General features: G+C 35.5%; 2 protein-coding genes across 6 annotated transcripts in view; both read left to right on the forward strand.

The window, feature by feature from the left end:
• Nucleotides 1-6,482: 6,482 nt before the first annotated feature.
• The window catches only part of LysRS (Lysyl-tRNA synthetase), an 81,471-nt gene continuing 66,079 nt past the window's right edge, over nucleotides 6,483-21,874 (forward strand). Inside the window, exon 1 of the mRNA XM_066404435.1 lies at nucleotides 6,483-6,486. The gene's annotated coding sequence lies outside the window, so the exon portion shown is untranslated. The remainder of the gene's footprint in view (nucleotides 6,487-21,874) is intronic.
• Nucleotides 10,222-21,874, forward strand: part of LOC136418291 (pro-neuregulin-2, membrane-bound isoform-like) — a 33,947-nt gene continuing 22,294 nt past the window's right edge. The window contains exons 1-2 of one of the 5 annotated variants that reach the window (XM_066404326.1): nucleotides 10,222-11,199; nucleotides 11,269-11,527. In XM_066404326.1, coding sequence (XP_066260423.1) covers nucleotides 10,756-11,199; nucleotides 11,269-11,527 — 703 coding nt within the window. In that variant the 5' untranslated portion in view covers nucleotides 10,222-10,755. Of the gene's footprint in view, nucleotides 11,528-21,874 lie in introns of all 5 variants that reach the window. The other 4 variants (XM_066404325.1, XM_066404323.1, XM_066404322.1 and 1 more) reach the window with 4 other exon arrangements.

Here is a 21,874-nt window from a genome sequence, read left to right on the forward strand (position 1 = left end):
TCGTATTTGCCCGGTGTCGCGGTAATTGTTTTTGGTTGAAATGCAAATAAGTATCAATCCTGCAGGGGAGGAACCGAAGTGGGAAACATCGTAAATCTTCATTGTCAAGCCAAAAATCTAATGTCTTTTCGATTAAAATTTACATGTGTGGTGGAAACTTTAAGATGCTGCAGTGATGGCTCTAAGAAATAATGCTGTGTCCAAGAATGCGCTTGTGAAGATTTAAATTCCTTCAGCTGTGTAAAAAAGTGTCAGCATTTAATTCCGAAGTCAATGGGTCATTACTGATAATGGTCAAAAGGCGTCATCGAGTACACGCGAACTTCTAAAGATCAAATTTATGAGAAAAAACAATCTTCCAAACCTGAGGTACCACTAACGTTAAAAAGAGTCGCTATTGACGTCATCGAACATGCACTTATGAAAACGAACTTTTTTAAGATGTGTGAAGAAGTTCTAGCATTGAATTTTGAGTCCAATGAGTCATTATCCTACAACTGTTAAAAGACGTCAACTAGTATACACTTGTGAAGAGAGAAAAAAATGTTGGATTGATTGGATGAGATGGTTGATTTCAATGTCGGAACTTTCTGAGAAGGTTCCAGTATTGAAATCAATCGACATGATCTAAAATCACTTATTACTGACGTCATCGAATATGTACTTATGAAGGCAATATTTTCTTCCACAATTTCTGACGAAATCTACCCAGGCTCTTGATTTTGAAGGTTATATGAATGTATTCATTCCCACGTCACAAACTCTCAACAACATTATTAGCAGCGCTCTAAACGGGTGTCAATTTACCCTCCCAACCCCCAGTTTCCCATGTAATGCCGTGTCACGGTCCATTCAAAAAGGCCGCGCTTACAAGACGTGGCAAATCGATTTTAATTGGTTCAGCTCCGTGAATAAAAGAATGCGATTGGTTCCGGTCAGACACGTGACTCTATGTCGCTTTCAGCTTCCGTTGTTAACTTATCGTTTGTACCTCATTGAGTTTTAACGAGGGGTGCGTGGGGATTAGAGGGTCAAGATTCTCCGCAGGAAGTACTGTTGCCAATAGATAAATACAAAAAATTCTTGCATAAAATGATAATACTATAGTTGGCGATATTACGCTTAGCATTTCTTTACAAAATTTGAACCAATTCTGAGTATGGTTCCAAATGCGGAAGAAAATTTAAGGATTTATGGATTCTCGATATTCATTAATTTGCACTATTTAAATTTAAATTTTGAATGCTTCCTATCGAAATATGAAATCACTATCTCGACTGATATTTTACTGTCTCTCCCTCTCTCTCTCCCTCGTGCGGCCTTATCCATTGTCTCTCTAAACTGCTAAACGATTTATAATGAGGAGAAACATTTCGTTTTTATCTCAAATGGTTTTATCATTTGACTAACTGCTGTAGCACTCTTTAGCAGTCTTTCCCCTTAAAAAGGGCTTCTACTGGACTAAAACTCCGTACTATATTTACGATATTGTTTCTCAGATATAGAAAAATCGATAGACGTAAAGTAATATCCCTGGGTGAGCATCTCAATATTTACAACTCCATATTTTCCAGAAAGCTATTTGCCGGTCACACATATTGGTTCTTGACCGATTTCACCATACACTGAAAGGCGCCGAACATCCCAGTTTTCTTTCCAAAGACCCTCATGGAAGAGCTATACAAAAAGGAAACATTGGTTACATGGTTTGGCTCCCAAAGGCCAGGTCGACTTGCAAAATGCTTTCTATTAACATACTCTGAACACCCCTGAAATCCTGAGGGAATCGCTTAGTTGTAGGGCAAAGATTTATGTTCCTTATTCTTGTAAAAAACGTTGCTGGTACCTTTAGGGCTCAAAACGAAATTGTGTATATTAGACATAATGAACAAATAATAATCAGGAATTAACTGTTTCTAAGGGCAAAACAACCCATATTTATGGCCTCGCTTAAAGGGGTAATTCTGAATGCCAACGTTGGTCACCGAGCGTCCTTCAGCCTTAAATCTGAGAGCAGAGGGTTAAAGCTGATTTTGAGGGAAAATAAGCCGATTATTTCGGGAAAGTGATTAAATTGTTTACTGATACCTCCTTTCTAGAGAGGACTTGGATTGAATAACACAGAGGATTAGAATCACATCTTATAATAATTCAAATGGCAAAAATAATTCGTTATGTGATTTCAATCGCTCCTGGCGGGGTGTCTACCACTCAACCACATATTTTTCCTAACTAATCTAGGTGTTTGACTGAAGAGATTCTCAGGCATATTAATCTTGTGTTTTAACACAATTACCCCGAAATCCGGAGGTGGTTTATAAGACAATGTGCGCCCTTCCACTTCCTCGGAATTAAATTAGCGGAGTTTGGAACAATGTTGTTAAGCAAGTTAGATTATGGCAACAGTATTTAAATTGTACATTAAAAGCCACTGAATAGAGGAGCCAAGGCGTTTCCAAACCTCTAGGCGTATCAGAGCAATGGCGTACTTGCATTGCAGACATTTCTTGGGAGAACTAAATCGACCAAATCATTTCTTCACAAATCACTAGTCAATTATTTTTTTACTATTTATTCGATGTTCAATTCTCAACGGTTCGATTAATAATGAGATGAATCTTGATTACATTAATTTAACAAGAATGTGCGCCTATGGTTTCCTAATAGGGTTAGGCGCGTGTTGCTCGGTATATAGGAGCGCCAACGCCGCCTGGGGACAGTTTAAATGGCTTCCATTTCAGCCCAATAAACATGTAAAACACCTTATTATTACCATGCCCGACCTCATGTAAACACCGGATTTACTAACGGGATTCGGCATTTTTCGCCAGTATTGGTTTTAAAATCAAACTCATGGCACTGTTAAAAATTGATTTTTATTAAGGGAGAAATAGAGTTCAAAGTTAGAATTTTGATGCATAAATTTTGATATTTTTAGCCTAGAAATATGTATCCGAATAATTATAAACTTAATGATTTTCAACAGGGATTTTAAAATGTAATAAATGAGGCACCTTCGAGAAATTTGCCGCGTAACACTGATCAGCTAAATCGAAGTTTGCCACCAAACATCGTGGTTGGTGAGAATGCTCCCAGAATCACACGACCACCAATGCTGACAGATGTTCGGGAACATGCAAATTACACCGCGATTATGTATGTATTATGCTGTGATGTGACTAAGGTTGTGAATATAGAGATTTGAAATTGAAACCACATATCAGAGTTTTCATAAAACAATTTTCCCGTCGCACCTCACAAATCCTGGATACATCTGATTTTTTACAAATATATAAAATTTGCTTCAAATTTTATCAAAATATTGAAAATTGGGATGTTTTTCGTCATATTTTGAGAATATTTCAAACAAATAATAGGACATCTAATAGAATGTCTAAATAAAATCCGAAGAATAAGAATCTATTCTGTAAAGTTTTTGAGCAAAGTGGTTCAGTTTTAAAAATTTTATTTCAAGTTATATCAGAGTGGTTCTTCTTTCATTTTTCACAAAAAATTTATCTAATGTTTGAGTGTATTTGAAGCTGATTTTATATAATTTTTTTTTTGGAAATCTAGAAGCGTTAACCGGTTATTAAAAAAATCAGTATTGACGTATCCTTGACGAAACGAGGCTCTCAACCTTAGGAAATGTCAATTAAACAGTACTTTTTCGCATAAAGAAAACTGTACGGGCGTAATGATTTTAACTGGGAAGATATTATACTTGATGTCAGTTTTCATGAAAAATTTGTGAGATTTAGCAATTTAGAGCTATTATTAAAAAATCAGTATTTATACATTATTAAAGGAATTGTTTTCTAAATTTCAGAAAATATCAATTAGAGTGCTTTTTCGATTAAAGCAAAGTGTATATTCATAACTATTTTAAATTGGTAGTTAATATTTCTTCAATCTCAGTTTTTTTGGCAATTTTGGAACAATTAGCAGTCCTAAGCGATTAATTAATTAATTAATTATTATGTCGAAATTTTGAGGAAATAAGGCTAAAATTGATATCAGAAAAATCAATCGAAAAGTACTTTTTCTGTAGATCTGTTATTCCAGATTAATTAATATGCGATTTATGATTTTCTTTCTTCATATTTTTTAAATTTCGTTTTTTTCAGTTAATTGACGTTTTAAACTTTTTAAATATCCCACACGAATTATGACTTTTATAGCTGAGACTTACTCAGTAGGGAAACCGGAACAAAAAACCCTACTACATTCTAATTGGCAAATAAAGAATAGCCCCATCTGTGCAACCCTTCTAAAGTAATACTGAATCAATTTCTCAGATAATTCACAGATATAGAAGATCTCTATAACAACACACGTTGGGTAAATTCAACTATTCGCCGCTAGATGTCGCATAAAATTCGAGATAGCACACTTCTAAAATCTCATACTAGATGGAAATTGATATGACTGGTAAAATGCCAATAGATAACCAGATACCTTTACTAACAAAATCATTTTCATAGAAATGAAAAATCCGGGCCAAAAATTAGCCAATTTCTCTATTTCCATGGAAATTCTCTTCTAGGTAAAGTTACCAGGATATATTGGTGTAATAATAGTAGTTTTTAAAGCCCGAGTTTTCAACTGATTGGGGAAAGTGCTATTATTTTTAACCTCTTGACAAGAGAGATTAGCCGTTTTTTAATAAATAATTAAAGCCAATAAGTGGATAAATATGTCTAACAGAGAGAGAGAGAGAGAGATAACTTACCAGACAAAAATTTTAACTAATAGAAACTAAAAGTGACATTAAAACAACAATAAATTTTAAAAAATGTTTAGTTCTTTTGAATTTGTTCTAAGTCTTGGGCATCAATCGAGGACAATTTGAAACATTCTAATGAAAGATATTAGGGGCTTAGCTAGTACTTTACTAACGTTAATTATATCTTCTTCATAAGTTGTTCAATTTACAATATTACCAAATTGTAATTATCACTAATTAATTGGAAAACTTAAGAAACAGGAATAGTTTTTTTATTTGTACTACGTCCACATTAATTAATGCAGATGCTTTATAAATTTTATCCTCTCCCTTTCCTTTATCCTTCTTTCCATTTGTTTTACCGTCAGTTAATGGAGAAAATAGAGCCTAATAATTCTAGTGGGCCTACTAATTTTTTGATCAAAATTACGAAACTGACTAACACTAGTTCTTTGGTTCAACATTTCCATTTTCTCTTCCTGTTTTTCTTTATTTATAGAGTTATATCACCGGAATTCTCCGTTTGGACCTGGACAGCATGGATCCATTAATCGGATCTGGAAGGTCGAGGTCTCCTAGTTGTCCAGTGTTCCGGTTTTAAACTTTAAACGTCGAAATCTCGAGAAGTCGTCTAGCAATTTCCGTAAAAAGTAGCTCAAATTAATCGTCTCGGAGCACTTTATAAATCTACAGAGACTTCTACCAAAAAAGATGGCTTTTTATAAAAACTTAATAGTTGTTTTTTTCCGTAACTGCGCGCAAGAAACAAGCGACCACAATTAAACCTAAGAGAAATTGCCCTCCTAGTAATGTAATTCTTTGATGCCCAATTTCGATTGTTTTTGCATGTGGTTCAAGAGAAAAATAACTATTACGTTTTTATGAAAAATGCACGTTAGACTTAATAAGTGCATCTATATGCCGTTTTTGGCTTTCTTTTTCGGCTTGTAACGCCCCCTATAAATCGTGCGATTCACTAGTTGTTAAGCGCAGGAAGGTTTCTCCTGCCATATAATTTTAACTGCTCACGTCTAGATGACTTAACGGAAAATTTACAGATTTCTTATAGTACTATAAATGGCGCCACGTCAGGACAATTTCTTTAAATTAAATGGTGGAGGCGCCCGGTAGACCTGAACGACCGGGGTCCCCCTTTCGGATCTAAATTACCGCAGTTTCCCGGTATTAAAACTGTGACCCTTTCTTACTCTATGTTGGATTAGAGCCGCAGAATTCTTCTTAACAGCAATTAGCAACTTAAAATAGGACGTGCTGCAATAAATTTTAGGGTATTCTGAGTACACGTAACAATTATATTTTTACATAACGCCTGTAACTGATTAATTATGTCTTTCATCATGTTGCTCAGGGTCTTGATGACGCAATAAATTATTGCGACCACTGATTTCGTCAACCACAACCACCACGTTCCACGACAATAATTTTATTGAAATTCTGAATATGAGGGTATTAGTTCAAGGATCTACTTAGGTTTTTTAATGTTCAACTCCTTCTAGTGGCTGCGCCCTTGTGTGCTGTTGCGCATCTACCTGTGAATCATTTAATGATCGAAAAATTATTTTTTAAATTCCTTAAAATGCTCATTTTCCAGACATTCGGAATGAAAACTTGAAATCATGTCGTGTCTCCTGGTATCATAAGCCGGCGCTAGAGAAAGAAAATTACCTGTGTCAAGTTATTTGTCCCGGTTATTTTCGTGCATTCATTAAAATAATTTTAGTGCAACATGATTTGCTGCGGTCAACCGATGTCACCTCATTTCACGGTTTTACGGTTTTCAGAAGAGCCTCAGAATACTTCCGGCTTATAAATACGAGATAAAGTCCCGATGGCTCGAATTTCAATTTTTTCTCCCAAAAGTGGCCGAAAAAAGGCTCTTTTGGCTCGATACAAAACACCAGTAACGACGGGCGGAGTACCATCAACAAGGGCGTATGTGATGAGGTGCAGAAAGAAATTGAACATTGTCACCGCCACATTAAAAGCCGGCCTAAACAACCGTAAGAGCGATTCATTGACTAAGTAACCTGAAAATAGATATCTAAGTTTAGAGGCCCGCAATAGACACGGACCCAAATAGCGAGGGTCTCGTCAAGGCACTTGCTGAAACTAACATTATTTTATTCTATTTTATTTGGTCACTTTGCACATACATTATCTCCATTCGTTTCTGTCTGAACCATATGAAAATTCATAAGGAGGTCAGGAACCTTTTCGACTTCAATGTCAAATATGCCGTTAAAAACGTTAAGTATAGATTCTGCAAAACTAATGTTAACATCACATTTTTTCGGTGGAAACTTTGTTTGTTTTTTCTAGTAACGATTCAATAAATCGATAGTTTCGGACGAAAATCTATTAGACGGATGAAAAAACCGTGGATGAGAGATGAGCAAACAAAGGGTAAAGTGGGCAATAAAACCCGGATTAAAAGCTACCAAAACGGGGTGCCCCTTAAATTAAAATTATTTATTGTTTTTACCTTCTACAATTCAAGAAAGTATATTTATACATAAATCGGACTGTTTCTAAATCGAGTTAATAAATTCTATTAAAGTTAAATATTTAGAAAAGCGCCGCTACAGTCGGGCCAGGTTAAAGGCGGCGCCGAATCTGTTCCTCAAACTTAAATCAAATTTAATATCATTCTGAAGAAGTAAGAGAGAGAGTGCATAAACAGTTCCCCTCTTAAAATAGATCCTCATAGATCGTCTATTTACTACATTTTCTTTTTCTTTGTAACTGATTCACTGAAATAGTCGATCACTTCTCATCGACCGAAGGAGAATGTTTTCCAGACACCTTACTTAACGCTTCAGATGAATTTAGATATAGCAGAAGATTTGCAGAGAACAATAAATTCCACACTACTACTGCAAATTCTACGAATGCGAGTGGACCACCTAAAAGTACCATTTACACAGTTGTAATCCTCATAATAAGCGGTAAGGTGTAAAAGAGTTCTATTCATGTCGAAGAAGTGCGCACCTACTCGTATAGTGAAATAGTACCGGTCAGGTAGTTAATCCCTTCCGTTTACTTTCCGTCACGACTTTTGATAATTTTTTAATACTTCCGATTTCATGGGTGTTTACCTGGGTGTCGCCAACGGACCGTGGGAGAGTCACATAAGGGGCAAGCACGATGGCTTAATCGTCGATGGATTTATCCCAAAGTATCCATACTGAAAGATTACACAAACCAAGTAGTGGTAAGAGGAAAAAAAAAAGCGAGAAAAGCCGCAACGGTCGTAAATTGCCTGAGACCGTGGACGCCGTTAGTGGCGCCGACGTCCTCCGCTCTCCAGACGGTCGGCGTCTCGACGCTTTATACACTTTTCGTCTAGTTTAATTTGGTCTTTTTCCTATTATACAATAAAACTTTACTGAACCCTACAGGGTAGTCTAAATGACCCGCGAAACGACCGTTTGCTTTTATAAGCAAGAGAGGCATAAACGCTTTCTAGGTCACAGTCACAACCACATTATGTCATCATACCTTGATCCTTGAGAAAAACATCTCCAGAGAAAATAACTGCTATAAGGTCTTTTGTAACTCCGACGGAAATAATATACTTTTCGTGTGAGATTTGGAAACTTGTTTTCGTTTCTGGAAAGTTGGTTTGAGAAAAGCGTTTTTCGTTAGTTGGAAGGTCAACGACACAATCAGGATTCGAAGAGTCACAACAGCTTTATATTTTCGCATTAAAATTTATTGTCCGCGCCAACAGCTTCCATTAAACTCTGGAACACACTGAGCTGGCCGTCTGGAAAATCGCTTTTTTGTTACTGAAAATCTGCTGATGGGAAGAAGAAAAAATAGGCCCTGCATGATATTATGAGGCCTGTTCTAAACATGTGTTAATTTTAGAAAGAAAATCATAGATCTTAGGGCATTATGCATAAATACAATTTAAGATGAAATAAGCACAAGTGCGCGTAATGTACAAGTGCTTTTTTCTGCTTCAAATTGGCCTAAAATTATTTAGAATTTTTGATGATCAAGTTATATTTGAAGAAGAATTTCACGTACCAAGTAAAACGTATTTGTGGTACTTTTGAAGAATTTTTGATTCGTAGTCTAGTTTCGTATCGTATGTCGTGTCGTGCTGCGGTTACTATCGTCACTTAATAACGAAATATCTGCTTTTTAGAGTAAAATACAATTAAATTCTCAGTTATTACAACGCGAAGAAACATGACGTGATTTACCAGACAATGCTGTGTGAAAATCATCAAAAGTTCCAAAATTTTTCAACTCTTTGAAAAACCTTCCTACTCTCTTTTATACTCTATCCACTAGGTATCACTTCGAAAATGGCAAACAGGTTCGAAAACGGCATCATCGTTACAATTAGAATTATAGCAACAAGTTCACAGGTTCTTCTCAAATAAAATCGTAATTGATAAACATTACTACTCTCTATAAACGTGCCTTTTTGTTTTCTCACCTCTGATAAAAACCTCATTGTCAGAAATGATGAAAAAAATCTACTGGCGCCAGTCACTCATTTTGCACTGTTATGGTCGTTTATCTGAATTTTTAATAATTGTGGATAATCTATAATAGACGCCGCAATTTGTTCAACAACAATTGTGAGAAATTTCGCTTAGTTACAAATAACGCGTATTGTAATAACCTTATTGGTTCACTGTTTTAGTTTCAATAAATTATAAGAGTAATCACGATAGTAGGGAATCCTTTAGATACACTCGACGAAATGAGTTAAATAATCAGAAATGCTTGCCGATAGCGTCGTTGATCTTGTCATATTTCAAATTTGACATATGATATTTGAAATTTGATCGACAAGGGAAAGATGGCATTAATATTTAAGGGCTATGAAATTTTGTTTACATTTATTCTTATATAGAAAATCCCTAGACCTTGGTATAATGTAATCTATGTATGTAGGGTCGTAAGACAATCATTGTCCGTTGGGCAAATTAGGTACCACTCAAATATTTTACCGACAATGGTATAAGCAAAATTATATTTATGCGGACGTTTTTAAATTCGTCCATCATATTGCAATAATGATACAATGAACGGCATACATATGTGAAGAGACGTGAGTGGCAGCCGACAAATTTGTAGGGCTGGAAATTGCAGGAAAATTATCTATTTCGTAAATTACCTCTAAAACATTTGACCGAAAATGACAAGCAAAATTGACATTTTTTATTTCCTCTGTCAGACTCAATAATGACAGAATGAGAGAGAGTTGCTACTTTTAGTAAGTTATTCACTCTTGTCACATTTCAATCTGGCGCATGACGCTTCTAACTTGACAAACAAATGCGATAAGGTATTTAAGGATTGTGAGAGATTCTGTACTTTTTTTCTTGTGTAGAAAATCTTTTCAATGTGGTCTGTTCATCTTTTACTTTCATTATTTTGCGAAACTTGGCAAAGCCGCTGCATCGTGCCGAGATGATTATGATGCGGGTGTGCGGCTCGCGCTGGCCGTTACGGTGTCCTTTTCCGATGTCCATCCAGACGCACCTTCGTCCAGAAGACCGTCGCGACGCGTCCGCTGCAACGCGCCGCCGTAAGTTCGGGCGTCCGCCGACAGATGGGCTGGCGAGGCCGGCTTCAGTACAGCTCTAACTCCACGACCGTTAACATCGATCGCCCTCGGTCTGTCTGGTGCTGCTCTGGTACTCTCCCGGCGACGCGCGGAATTCCTCATTCTGGTGCATTTCACGCGATATTTTCTTTCCAGTGTAGGACGTCGGGCGGCGTCACGACGCCCGCTTCATCAGTGAGTGAAATTCAATCCATCGCTCTCTCATTTTCGGTTAGACGCGAGTGTGCGGTGATATAATGATAATGTGAGTGAACGGGTATGTCAGTTTGTCATGTACCAGTCAGAAAATGACGGGTCACCTCCACGGGGTGACGCTGACGGTTCTCTTGGTGGTTCGGTACCTGATGGACGTGAGCGCGGGGCCGTAGCAAAGTCGTCGCTTTAAGGCACAAATTATCAATCCGCGCCACCATCAGACATGTGTAAATTATCGATCGAAAAATGTATATGTTTTTCATATCTAGTAGGAATTTTATTCGTGTCGATTTGTTCTGCTATCCCCATAGATGATCCAGCTGTGCCAAGCATGAGGAACGGAAATTTTCGTGACTCTGCCGATTTTAAGAGTGCTCAGAACGCAGACCGGCTGCGACACCACAGACAGTTGAGGGCTCGGACACGCGAACTACGAACTCAGAAACCGCCGATTGGTCATATAGAGGCCACCGTCTACCAAAACGATTCAATCACAAGCCCCATGTCCCTTACCAATATATCATCATCTCGGTCCCAGCGATCGTCCGGCAGCTCCCGGCACCGATCAAAGTGCGAGTGTCAGCCCGAACACTACACCATGAAGGCATACAAATCGGACATTGTTGTACTAGTGAAAGCTCAGGGTATCGAAAGGACAAATTACACGGTCAGTTTCTTGTTACTCAACAGCTCCGGGAACAGCATCCTGAAGACACCTTCTTCCTTCCCCATCCAGGAGTGTTTGATGGTACAGTTCTCCCCGCTGCCGCCCCATCGCAGGGAAAACTGTCACAAACCACGTCGCGGTGGGAAAAATCTAGTCAGAGCCAACATTACAGCTTCGCAGGAATACGTATTGTTCCTTAATGTTTCGAACACTCCTGGTGCTAATGAATGTTTCCCAGTGTTCTCCCCGGAACGGATCACTGATTTGAAAAAGCCGAAATGGGATAAAATGTTGAGTTTACTCAGAAAAGTCTCCAAGCCTAAATTCAGTAAGTAGCAGTCAATTAAGTCCTTTAGCGATATTTATATTTAAAGTCACATTACCAATCTGAATGTTATCCCCGTATCACACTAATCAAATATCAAAACAATAATTTTATTACTTAAGCGATAATATTGAAGTAATAATGTATATATCTAAGGATGAAATTTTTCTCAGGGCTAACGTACGAACGTACAGGTACTTGTTGTTGACGCCTCTTGTGCTATTGATAACATTTGATCATTGAATTGATCGAATATAACCATTGATGATTTCGTTAATTTTAGTTTTCGTTTAGACAATAAAAGTAGAATCTACTAATCTTCACGTGTACGCTTCGGTGATACTGTAAAAGTTCTCTATCGCAATTTCGAGTAAATTTTTCGTTACGTGTTTTCCGCAGAATAGTGTATCTGAGAACCGATCGATTTGGAAACGGAATCAATCGACATTCAAATTGTAACATTTGTAACATCAGCGCTAGAAGAATACTGGAAATGCAATTCTTGATCCGCCCAAAGATTATTTGTAGTGGAACATCATTTGGTTTTCTGATAATTACATTAGTTCCAGTTTCGTGAATTTGGCAAATTGAGATATAAGAATTATCTCTCCTGAGGAGATCGGAACAACCCTTTTGAAACCATGAAATTAAACAAACATTTCCCCCCTTGTTCTTTGCTTCGATCCGGAATCTAGATCATTCGACATTGAACACCTTATATTATCAAAACCGCGAACACTGGAAATGCAATTTTCGTAGCCCTTAAGAAATATGTGTAAAAGATTATCCAGATCTTTATTTATCTTGTATAACTAATAAACGGAAACAATGTCAACCCACTGTACCTTTTCCTATGTTGGCCGGGTCGGCCGATTTCTAGCCAACACCACAGCAACATCGGCTGCATTTTATCAAAAGAATCAGAGAAACAACTTCTGATGTGGACGACATGTTTTCAAATCAGCTGAAGAAAAAGATCCAATTGGCCGACAGTGTTTCCAGGTGATTGTGTCCAGATCTTTATGTGACTTAAGGAGTCATCATGTGGGGTAATACTCATTGATAATTGCGTTAGTTTGTGATGAATCTCATGTCTATGAGATATGAGAATTTCCCTACTGATAAGTTCAGAAAGACGCCTCTATTGAAATTTTAAGAATTTTTTTATAACCTGATTTGAATATTTGCTAGTAGAAATGCAGTGTTTGATGCTTTCAAGAGACATTTACCAGGCATCTAGTCTGTAGGAAAGATAGTAAAATTCTTTCTGTTGACGAGGTTGGAAAATGTTTTCCCCTGTGGAAATTCCAAGGAATTTTTTCATGACCTGCTTTTAGCTATACTAATCTACATGTATACAATTGGAATCCACATAATATGAATGCCAAGTATATTGAAAACACATTCTTTTAATCCCTTTAAATTACACTGTGGTGAGTTGTTACTTGCCGCTGAGATTTCTCAGGTGACTAAAAATCTTCAAGCAGATTGACCCACTTAAAAACGGTGTGTATTAACAATATTTATATGATAATTTTAAACAATTAATTGCTTTATCAGTGAATTAATCTTTACCCAGGATTGCGTCACAAATAATTAGGAAAAGATATGTTTACCGGCGATGATACATCGGCAATGTTCGCAAATCCTGTTGACGTGTAATGTCGCGCCGCAGGATTTCGCATAATATCTTATTTAATAATAACACATCTATAAAAAAATGAGCATTTAACCTGAACCAACCTGAGGGATTTGAAAAGAGAAAATTTTGTATTCAATGCTAATATAAAAACCCAAATCGTCAAATCAGAATTAACTAATATGTCTCTTAAAATCGAAAACATCGTGCGTATTTTCACAAATAACAACAAATTAAATTATATTTAAATTACGTTATTGTAATTACAAATTGCCTATTAGGAATGCTAATAAATGGTAATATATCAGGCCTTGTTAAATGCGAGTCTTATAGTGTAATTGAGTTTATCATTAGTGTGGAGTTCTGGCTTATTTGTAATTCTTTACAAGTAGACAATATTCTATTAATTTTCTTTAACCTTACTTTATGTGCACCCAAAATTGAAAATATCTGTTGTTTATTTGTCAAGACTATCATGAAACACTGGGGATTATGTGGCGCCTGAGAATAATTGCGTGATTAGAACTATCATATATCGCACCCTTTTAAATGGCATCTTTAACTGAAAATCAATTACCTTTAGTATACCTTGAATAATGGGTGCGGCAGTCGTAAATAGTTACACAAAGTCTTGAACTATTATTTTTCGTGTAGTAGGGTCAATTAATTAATATGCTAATACTTTTATTAGAAGGTTAATTTAAAAAAGCTTTAGTTTCCTTAGAAACAAAAAATATGGCTTAAGCTAGCCTGTGTTTTAATGCTTCTGTGAAAATTAGACTGCAGTTAAACTTGGCAGTATATTAATAAGTTGGCCCTCAATCAACTTAATAATACTGTTTCCGTCACTTAATCCAATTTATCATTTTTATCCATCGTCAGCGGATAACGGAATAATATTCGGTTTCAGTTCTGTTCACCGATGATGCCCGAAAGCATGCGAAGATTTCGTGGTAAAACTGTCAAAATAATGTCATTTTGGATATACCGTGTTTGGTCAAAATTGCAAAGGAAATGTTTGAATTGTACAAACATCATAATTTTGAATCATTAAAATTTATTTTAATACGATTTTTAACAATATTTCTGAAATAAGATCACGCATTTGAGTCAGTTAAAGTGAGATGTCAAACTTTTGTGGCGAGTTCTATAGTGCAAATTAAATTGCAAAATGCAAAATATCTTTGTCATTTTGGCAAGTGGTTATGGAATAGAGCCTACTAGATTTTCACTAAACTAAAAAAAGTCAAAGTTTAGGTACAGGGTGGCCGAAACTTAGGAATGGTGTTCAAGAAACCTTAACGAATACAAGGTGGCACCGAAGCAACTTTTCCATTATGGGATAAATCCGAATTAAAATATGTTGAAAAAATATAAAAAAAGCGATATTTAATAAAATGCTCTCCTTCTAATCTCACTCCTTCCCCTTATGATACAATTGGTTAAAGAAAGAAGTCACATTCGATCTGTCTTAAAGACTGTTTTTGAAAATTTCCTCATAAAATTCATAATGGACGTAGAGGATGGCTCAATTTCACATATGATCTCTGAAAAATTTTTGACATATATAGGGTGGCACCTTAAAACTTTCTAATTCGAGCAGAACCGTAAGGGAATTCCAAATCAGTAGTAAGAGCCAGCAAAACTTTTGGGTCCAGATTTTCTCATCTAAGTGGACCTATGTTACCTAACAACCGCTTTTCTTAATTTCCATTAGATGATTTAAACTAACACTTTCTTATCGGTGATGAGCCGGTGGCCGCAGTGGTTAAAGGTCGGTTCAATAGTGTAGAAATCCTGGTTTTGTTTGCAATTAACACGTGTGGATCGTGCCATCATCACCTTGCGTTTGTGGCTAAGAGTTTAAAAATCCGGTAATTAGTTTCAATTTAATTTGGGCGGTAAAAAACTCTCGTTTGTTTAGGAGCTTTAAAGCGTGTAATCATCGAAAATGATGCCTAAGAAAACTTGTATAGGAAATCTTAATTTTAGTATTTATCTGGACGACCTGGTCTTATAGAGAATTGTGATTCCCGGAAAGTCATTCTCAGCAATCTGGAAACCTTGAGAATTTTATCAGTAGGTATTTTGAGATAAACGATATCAATAGTAATAAGACGTTACTTATCTGCCTTATTTCTTACATATAGATATTAGATAGAACTTAATTTGGTACATTGTGACACCTACTACAATAATTACAACTTTGAAAAATCGTGTAAGAGTCCTCGAAGAGGAGTGAAATTTGGGCTTTCCATGGCACACGGCACAGTCCGTTTTGTAACCAAATATCGGCGACATAATTAAAAATAAAAATAAAATTTCGGTAAATCTTGTAAAAGCTTACGTTCCGTCTAAGCCGGCTAACCAAATGCGATGAGGAGCATTAACTTGGCAGCTCTTCCAGACAGCCCAAAATAGCCGCACATTACAGTCGCAATACCAAACAGTCTGCTGCCGCGAATCGGTCGCAACACCGTACTTACTTCACGTCTTTTAAGAGCTCCTACAGCGTGCCGGAAAAGTGCTTTATTGATCTTACATCATGAGGTTTACGCCTCCTTACCACAAGGAAAGAGAACTCCTTTGGAACAACTCAAAATCGTAGAGCAGCTGTTACTAACAGTCATCACATGCAGTAAAATATTTCCACATCACGATATAGGACGCAGTACCTTAAGCGGCACACTTATCCTCAATCTTGAAAGAAAGCGGATTAGATAAATGGCACGTTTTAATTATTAAGTAATGGGATTCCTATTATGGTTTCAATGCTAAACATGCAAATGTCTGCATCTCTAAAGCACTCTGGTTTTGTCATAATTCCCTTGTGGCTAAAATAAGATCGAATCATTAATAACATAATGATGTACGATGAGAGGATTCGTTGATTTGGCCTTGCAGAAATTGTATGTATGGATGTGTGTATACATACGCCATTTGATACGGAGATATCAGAAATCGAAAGTTGAAAAAACTAAAAAAAAAAGAATGCGACAGCTCATGAATTTGTAGGATCAATAATTAATTATTATCAGTCATTGTATCTGTACAATATAAATAAAAACTGACGAAGCTTGCATCTTGAAACATTGAAAACTGACGCTTCGTGTTCGCGTTATAAACGGCGAAAACTGACATTCTATCATGTGGAATATTTGAAAACTATCTGAATTTTTAAATTTGCAAAGTTCACGGAATCTACGTTCAAAAATTTTGAAAACTAGAACTTCTGCATCGATAGACTTTCGACACCGACGCTTCCTCATCTGACGTACCTGAAAACTGACGCGTTTTTGCATTCTTAATCCTTAAAAACTGACGCTATTGCAATTTTTTAAATTCTAAGAATGCGAAAATTGACTTTATTATCTTCCTTAAATCGTGAAAACTTGGAAACTGAACTGTTTTGCATTCTAACACTATATTTATTCTCCTCGTGGAAATTGAAAAATCTGCATTTATAAAACTTGCGGCTGAAAACCCACTGGCATCTATTTATAAAATCTCTCTGAATTAAGTAAAAAAAATTAAAAAGAAGTGGCAACATCGCATCATGCTATACAGCCATAACAATGACAGTTCTCATGCAAGGTCTTATGCGGTTACCATCCTAGTTGGAAACAAATGCCAAACGCGACGTTGGCATTTTCGACTGCGGACATAACAATTCTATATTATTGTTTTCCCTTCGAGAATTTGTCTTGCCAAACTCGTCAAAACACTAATCTGGTGCTTTTTTTTATCATCGTTGTAAAAAAGCTCTCCCAGCCCCTCGTTAGAACGAAAAGAACCGAAATCTATACCACCGAACTGTTATTTTGTTTAATTATAGCAGAATTTGGAATGGATGTGAGGAGGTGTTAACAGACGTAAAGCAGCTGGTACCTACACTTTTGAAGTTAAATGAATTTTCCATAAAATAACTTTGCCGGGCAGACAGAAGATCGTATTTACCCAAGTGAGTTATCCTTGTTGACGTGTATATTTTTACGTTAGTTTAAGCAACAATTGACATTGCTAAAGACGTTTTGAAGGACGCTTAATCCTGGATTTCAGATTTTTTTCTACCAAAGTGTTACTTGATGTGTGTTCTATTCATGCAGCAGGAAAAACCATAAGATACAATAAAAGGAAACTGAAAACGGATCTATAGGAACGAATTGATTGTTATTCGGTTTAAGGGGACATGTTAATGCTTGCCAGACTCAGACAATAATGGAAGGTTTATGCTTGGATGCCTGGGTCAAATGCTTCATCCGTGTGCCGATCAATTTCTAGACGCATTAAAAACAATTATTATTATTACAATTAGATTGTAAATCGAACATATTGGGGCTGCCAACATCCAGACATTCTGATTTAAAGCTTTATGTCAAAATTACCTACAACGTTTTCAAAATCCAATTTTTCCACTTATTTAACATGTGTGTATGTGTGTGTGTGTGTGTGTGTCCAGACCACTACTACGAGTTTACTATTTTTATTACGCTATTAACCTACTTAGCTGCAGATTCAGGGGGCAATGAATTTGTCGTATTTCTCGAAAAAATCGAATCGTTTGATGACGATCTGTGGAAGAATCACACAGAAACGTGATATTGTTGTACTAGAGACGTTTGTCATTCGAGGTATTAATCAAAACATTGTTATGGCCAATTCATAAAACTACACTTGGAGCTTTAAATCTCACGTCTAATAACAACTTTTATTAGTCAGTTTAATTGTCTATGGGAAATGAAGATTTTTCAAAAACAAGTTATAAAATCTCTCCAACACTTAGCTAATAAATTACTCACAAGAACTTATCAGTAACCTTATCAAAAGTGTTAATTGCACAAGTCCTTAGAGGCGCGTTATCGTGGAGGGCCCCAGTTAAAAAAGTGGCAAGCAAGTAGCTGAAGATGTCTGTTCTATACTTGACAGCACGTGTGCTCTACTAATGGCTGTTCGTGTTTAATTGGGTGCTAAGAGGTCTGGGGAGAGGGTGGATTGGAAGTCATCCGGAAGCCGACAACGTCTGCATCTCACCACTAACAATGTATTATCATTTTCGCTTCAAGTGTTCTAAAAGTGTTCCACTTTTAGAGCCATAAACGAACAAAATACGTTTGGGATACGCACTTGAAATTATATTTGAAGATTCTAAATAATAAAGCTCTTTGCGTCATTACCTTACTGCTCAAGACATTGTATTATAAATACTCATCTTTTCGGTACTCCAAAATTACTATTTATTGCCTTCGGTGTTTCTCAGAAATTCAGAAATTTTACCATGATTTCGGGCAAATTAGACTAACATATCTGTAAAATGTCTCTTCAGACTTAGCCTCATAACGTCACAAATGCATTTTCGATTACGTCAATATTACATCATATCTAATTAACCATGGTAGGTCGCTGTAGCCTTATTATGAGAAAGTTGTCATGCCAAGACTTTTTTATATCAAATTGCTTTTGTAATTTTGTATGGTACAAATTTTCAACAATTAAGTAAATGCTGACTGAGCCATTTAGAAACTCTAATACTTACCTCATTTCAGGTTCAATGTCATTCAAAAATTCTGATTGTTTACCCTTAGGTTACCCTTAGGTACCCTTAGGTACAAATTACGTATTTTTTCATGTTATGACTGAATTCATTTCAAGACATGATTGAAGTTTATTAAAGTTTCTGCTTATACATATCTCAACTGCTTTACCCCCCATACCTCTGATAAATGCCTTTCAAAGCTCTATTATGTTATTTTGAATTCTTTCAGTTTCTCTAAAAATATGAGAAATTTAAAACTTTCTAGACCTGAATATATTGATGAATGCGTTATCAGGCAATATAGTATCCTCAAAGAGACCCATTTAAATTTAATTTATTAACGTAAAACCAAAGTAATATTTCTTTATCAAACCACGCATCGATCAAGTTTCGTCAGTTTCTCAAAAATATTCAAAAAAATTATATAGGCAATTTAACCTACATTCAAGATTTCAAATTTTTTAAAAACTCTTGATTCTCAATCGAAAAACAATAATCACAGATACTATATATTATGTAAGTATACCAAAAGTATCTCTTCAAGTACCTTGAGTTTCTTAAAAATTCTCAAAAATTCTAATTATTTAAAAACGAAATTACTCAACCATAAACACATTTATTCCCCGAAGTTCCCGATGAAAGAATTAAATATTTCTTTGCAAAGTCGTATTTTCATAAAATTATAAGTTTCTTTAAAAAATTTGAGGAATTTTACATGTTGTAGAATTGAATGACTTTATGTAAACTAAAGTATCCTCAAAGTTAGTGTATAAATATATAATATAATTTAAAAAAAAAAGTATATGTACATATAAATAATATAAATATTCCTTTTAAGAGCTACATTTCAATAGATTTTTTTTTTCGAGCTTTCTTATATTTTTTAATCTTCCTGGAATAAAAATCACTCTTTTGGAGTAAATCCCCGAAGTTTCTGCTTCAAATCACACATGGCCAAACAACATTTTTATGATATCTATTACACACCTTTTAGAATTTAATATTAGTGCGTTGTCAAGTAACATGTAGATGAAACTTAAAGCTTCTTAAGTTTCACAAAAATTATGAAAAAATTTGAATTTATTGAAAAGAAAATTACTCGGGTAACACAACTTCTTATAAAAATAGGTCTTGGCAAAGCTATTTTTCTGAAATATCCTAAATTTCTTCAATTTTTTTAAAAACTGTGTAATTTCCATAGAATCGACGTTACTGGCGCAATCCCAAAATAATTATTTTCAAAACTGCAGCGTATAAAAACATATTTTCTAAGCTGCATTTCGATAAAGTTCAACTTCTCTCCGTTTCACAAAAAGTTTCATAAACTTTTAATTAAAAAAAAAAAATTATACTCGGACAACAATTTTTAGAATACCTTAAACTACTTTTTTACAAAACTGCATTTTCATATAATTGCAGGTTTTTTGAATTATTTGAAAATTTTGAGAATTTTTGGATTGTGTGAAATTGAATTTACTGGCGTAAAACCAAAGTTACTGTTTTTCAGTTCCTCTTTACAAAGCCGCAAGTTTTTTTAATTTGTAAAAAAATATTAGCAATTTTAAACTTTTTAGAATAAAATTTAATCAACTGGCTTTGGATGAGTCAAATCAATGAAATTTTTTTCTTGGGAAAACATTTTAAAATGTAAGCATATGACATAACTAAATGTATTTCCAAGTGTATTTCAGTAGAAACTATCATCAATATATGTACATATGTACAAGGTATCTATAAGGCAAATTGTGAAATTTAAATCAGCCGTGGTTCATCATTTTGGAAATCCTCATGCTTTGGCATCGTATTATTAAGGAAACCTATACATATGTACGTGCACCTCAAACAGGTAGAACCTATTTTCGCGTGATGGCAACGTAGCTGTTTATTGTAAGGAGTCTAAATTTACCACTGATTCCTAACGATTACAACAGTGCAAAGCATACTATACATATAATGTCCAATGGCCGAGTTTCTTGAGACTTGACGTAACGCCGGATTTGGGCTATTATTTGATCTGCAAGTCTAGACTTCCGAAAATACACTGTATAGATGATATATCACGAAAGAAAATAAAAATTGGCAAAAATATCAGACGAGACAGTCTCAAAAATAAAACTCAGATCATCAGATTCTAATCTCCTGGTGTGTACACAAGAAGAATCCACGGAATTAAGATTTCTTTAGTCGATGCCAAATTCAACAATACTAATTTATCAGATTCTAATTTTTTTGAGGGGGCAAAATCGACAGTCATCGAGATTATTAGATTTTCTTTTTACACTTGCACATGCGCATTTGACACCCTAATATTTTTTCAATATTCAGAGATTCTCTTCCTGTAACATAAACATGAAATGACTCATTTTGACATGTTTCTAAAACAGCAAACATTCAAATGATAATTGAAATCCACATTTAAACAATTTTTCATCGATTTGGTATGAGACCTTGAGAGGTCGTTGAGAGAAGGATTCTTAATGGTTTTCTAGTCCATTGCAGGTATGAGCAATCAATAATAACAGCACTAAATAGATAATTAACAAACGCGAATTCAATGGTAAATATTTTTGAAAAAGAGGAATTCCAATATGTTAGTCGACTCTCGAACGATTGTATTGTAGGTACGCGCTGACTTCTGACCGTGTCCGCGACTTACCCGGTTTTCCATTTACAGTGATTCTTCCCATATATGATATACTTGATCTTTATTCTTTTATAGAACTTAAAAGCCAAATGTGCACTGGAAAGTAGTTTCGATCGGGGCACCTTGTAAGGTTGTTCCTATAACAACCGTGCGTCCTTGCTGATGCGTTTCGTCAAAAATTACGTCAGGACCACGACCATCTAGACCATCAATCATTAGGCCCTTAATGTTGGTTAACTTGGAGTTTGGCGACGGTAAAGACATCAGAGATTCCGATTTAAATCAAAAAGTGGAATTTAATAACCCTTAAACAACAAGGAATTGCCCGTGCCTGATCATAGGCGATTGAATCGTTCCAAAAACATGCCTCCAGTGCGAAGATTGATATATTATAAGAAAGATTTATTTTGATTTTCGAAAAGAAATTTACATTGTAGGAAGTGAAGAAATATCCATCGCAACTTATGGTATTATAAAAGTCAAAGAATGTGAAAAAATAAGAAAGTTATAGATATTTACGATTTTTTGTTCAAC

Source organism: Euwallacea similis, chromosome 34 (genome assembly GCF_039881205.1).
Source record: "Euwallacea similis isolate ESF13 chromosome 34, ESF131.1, whole genome shotgun sequence".
Lineage (NCBI taxonomy): Eukaryota > Metazoa > Arthropoda > Insecta > Coleoptera > Curculionidae > Euwallacea > Euwallacea similis.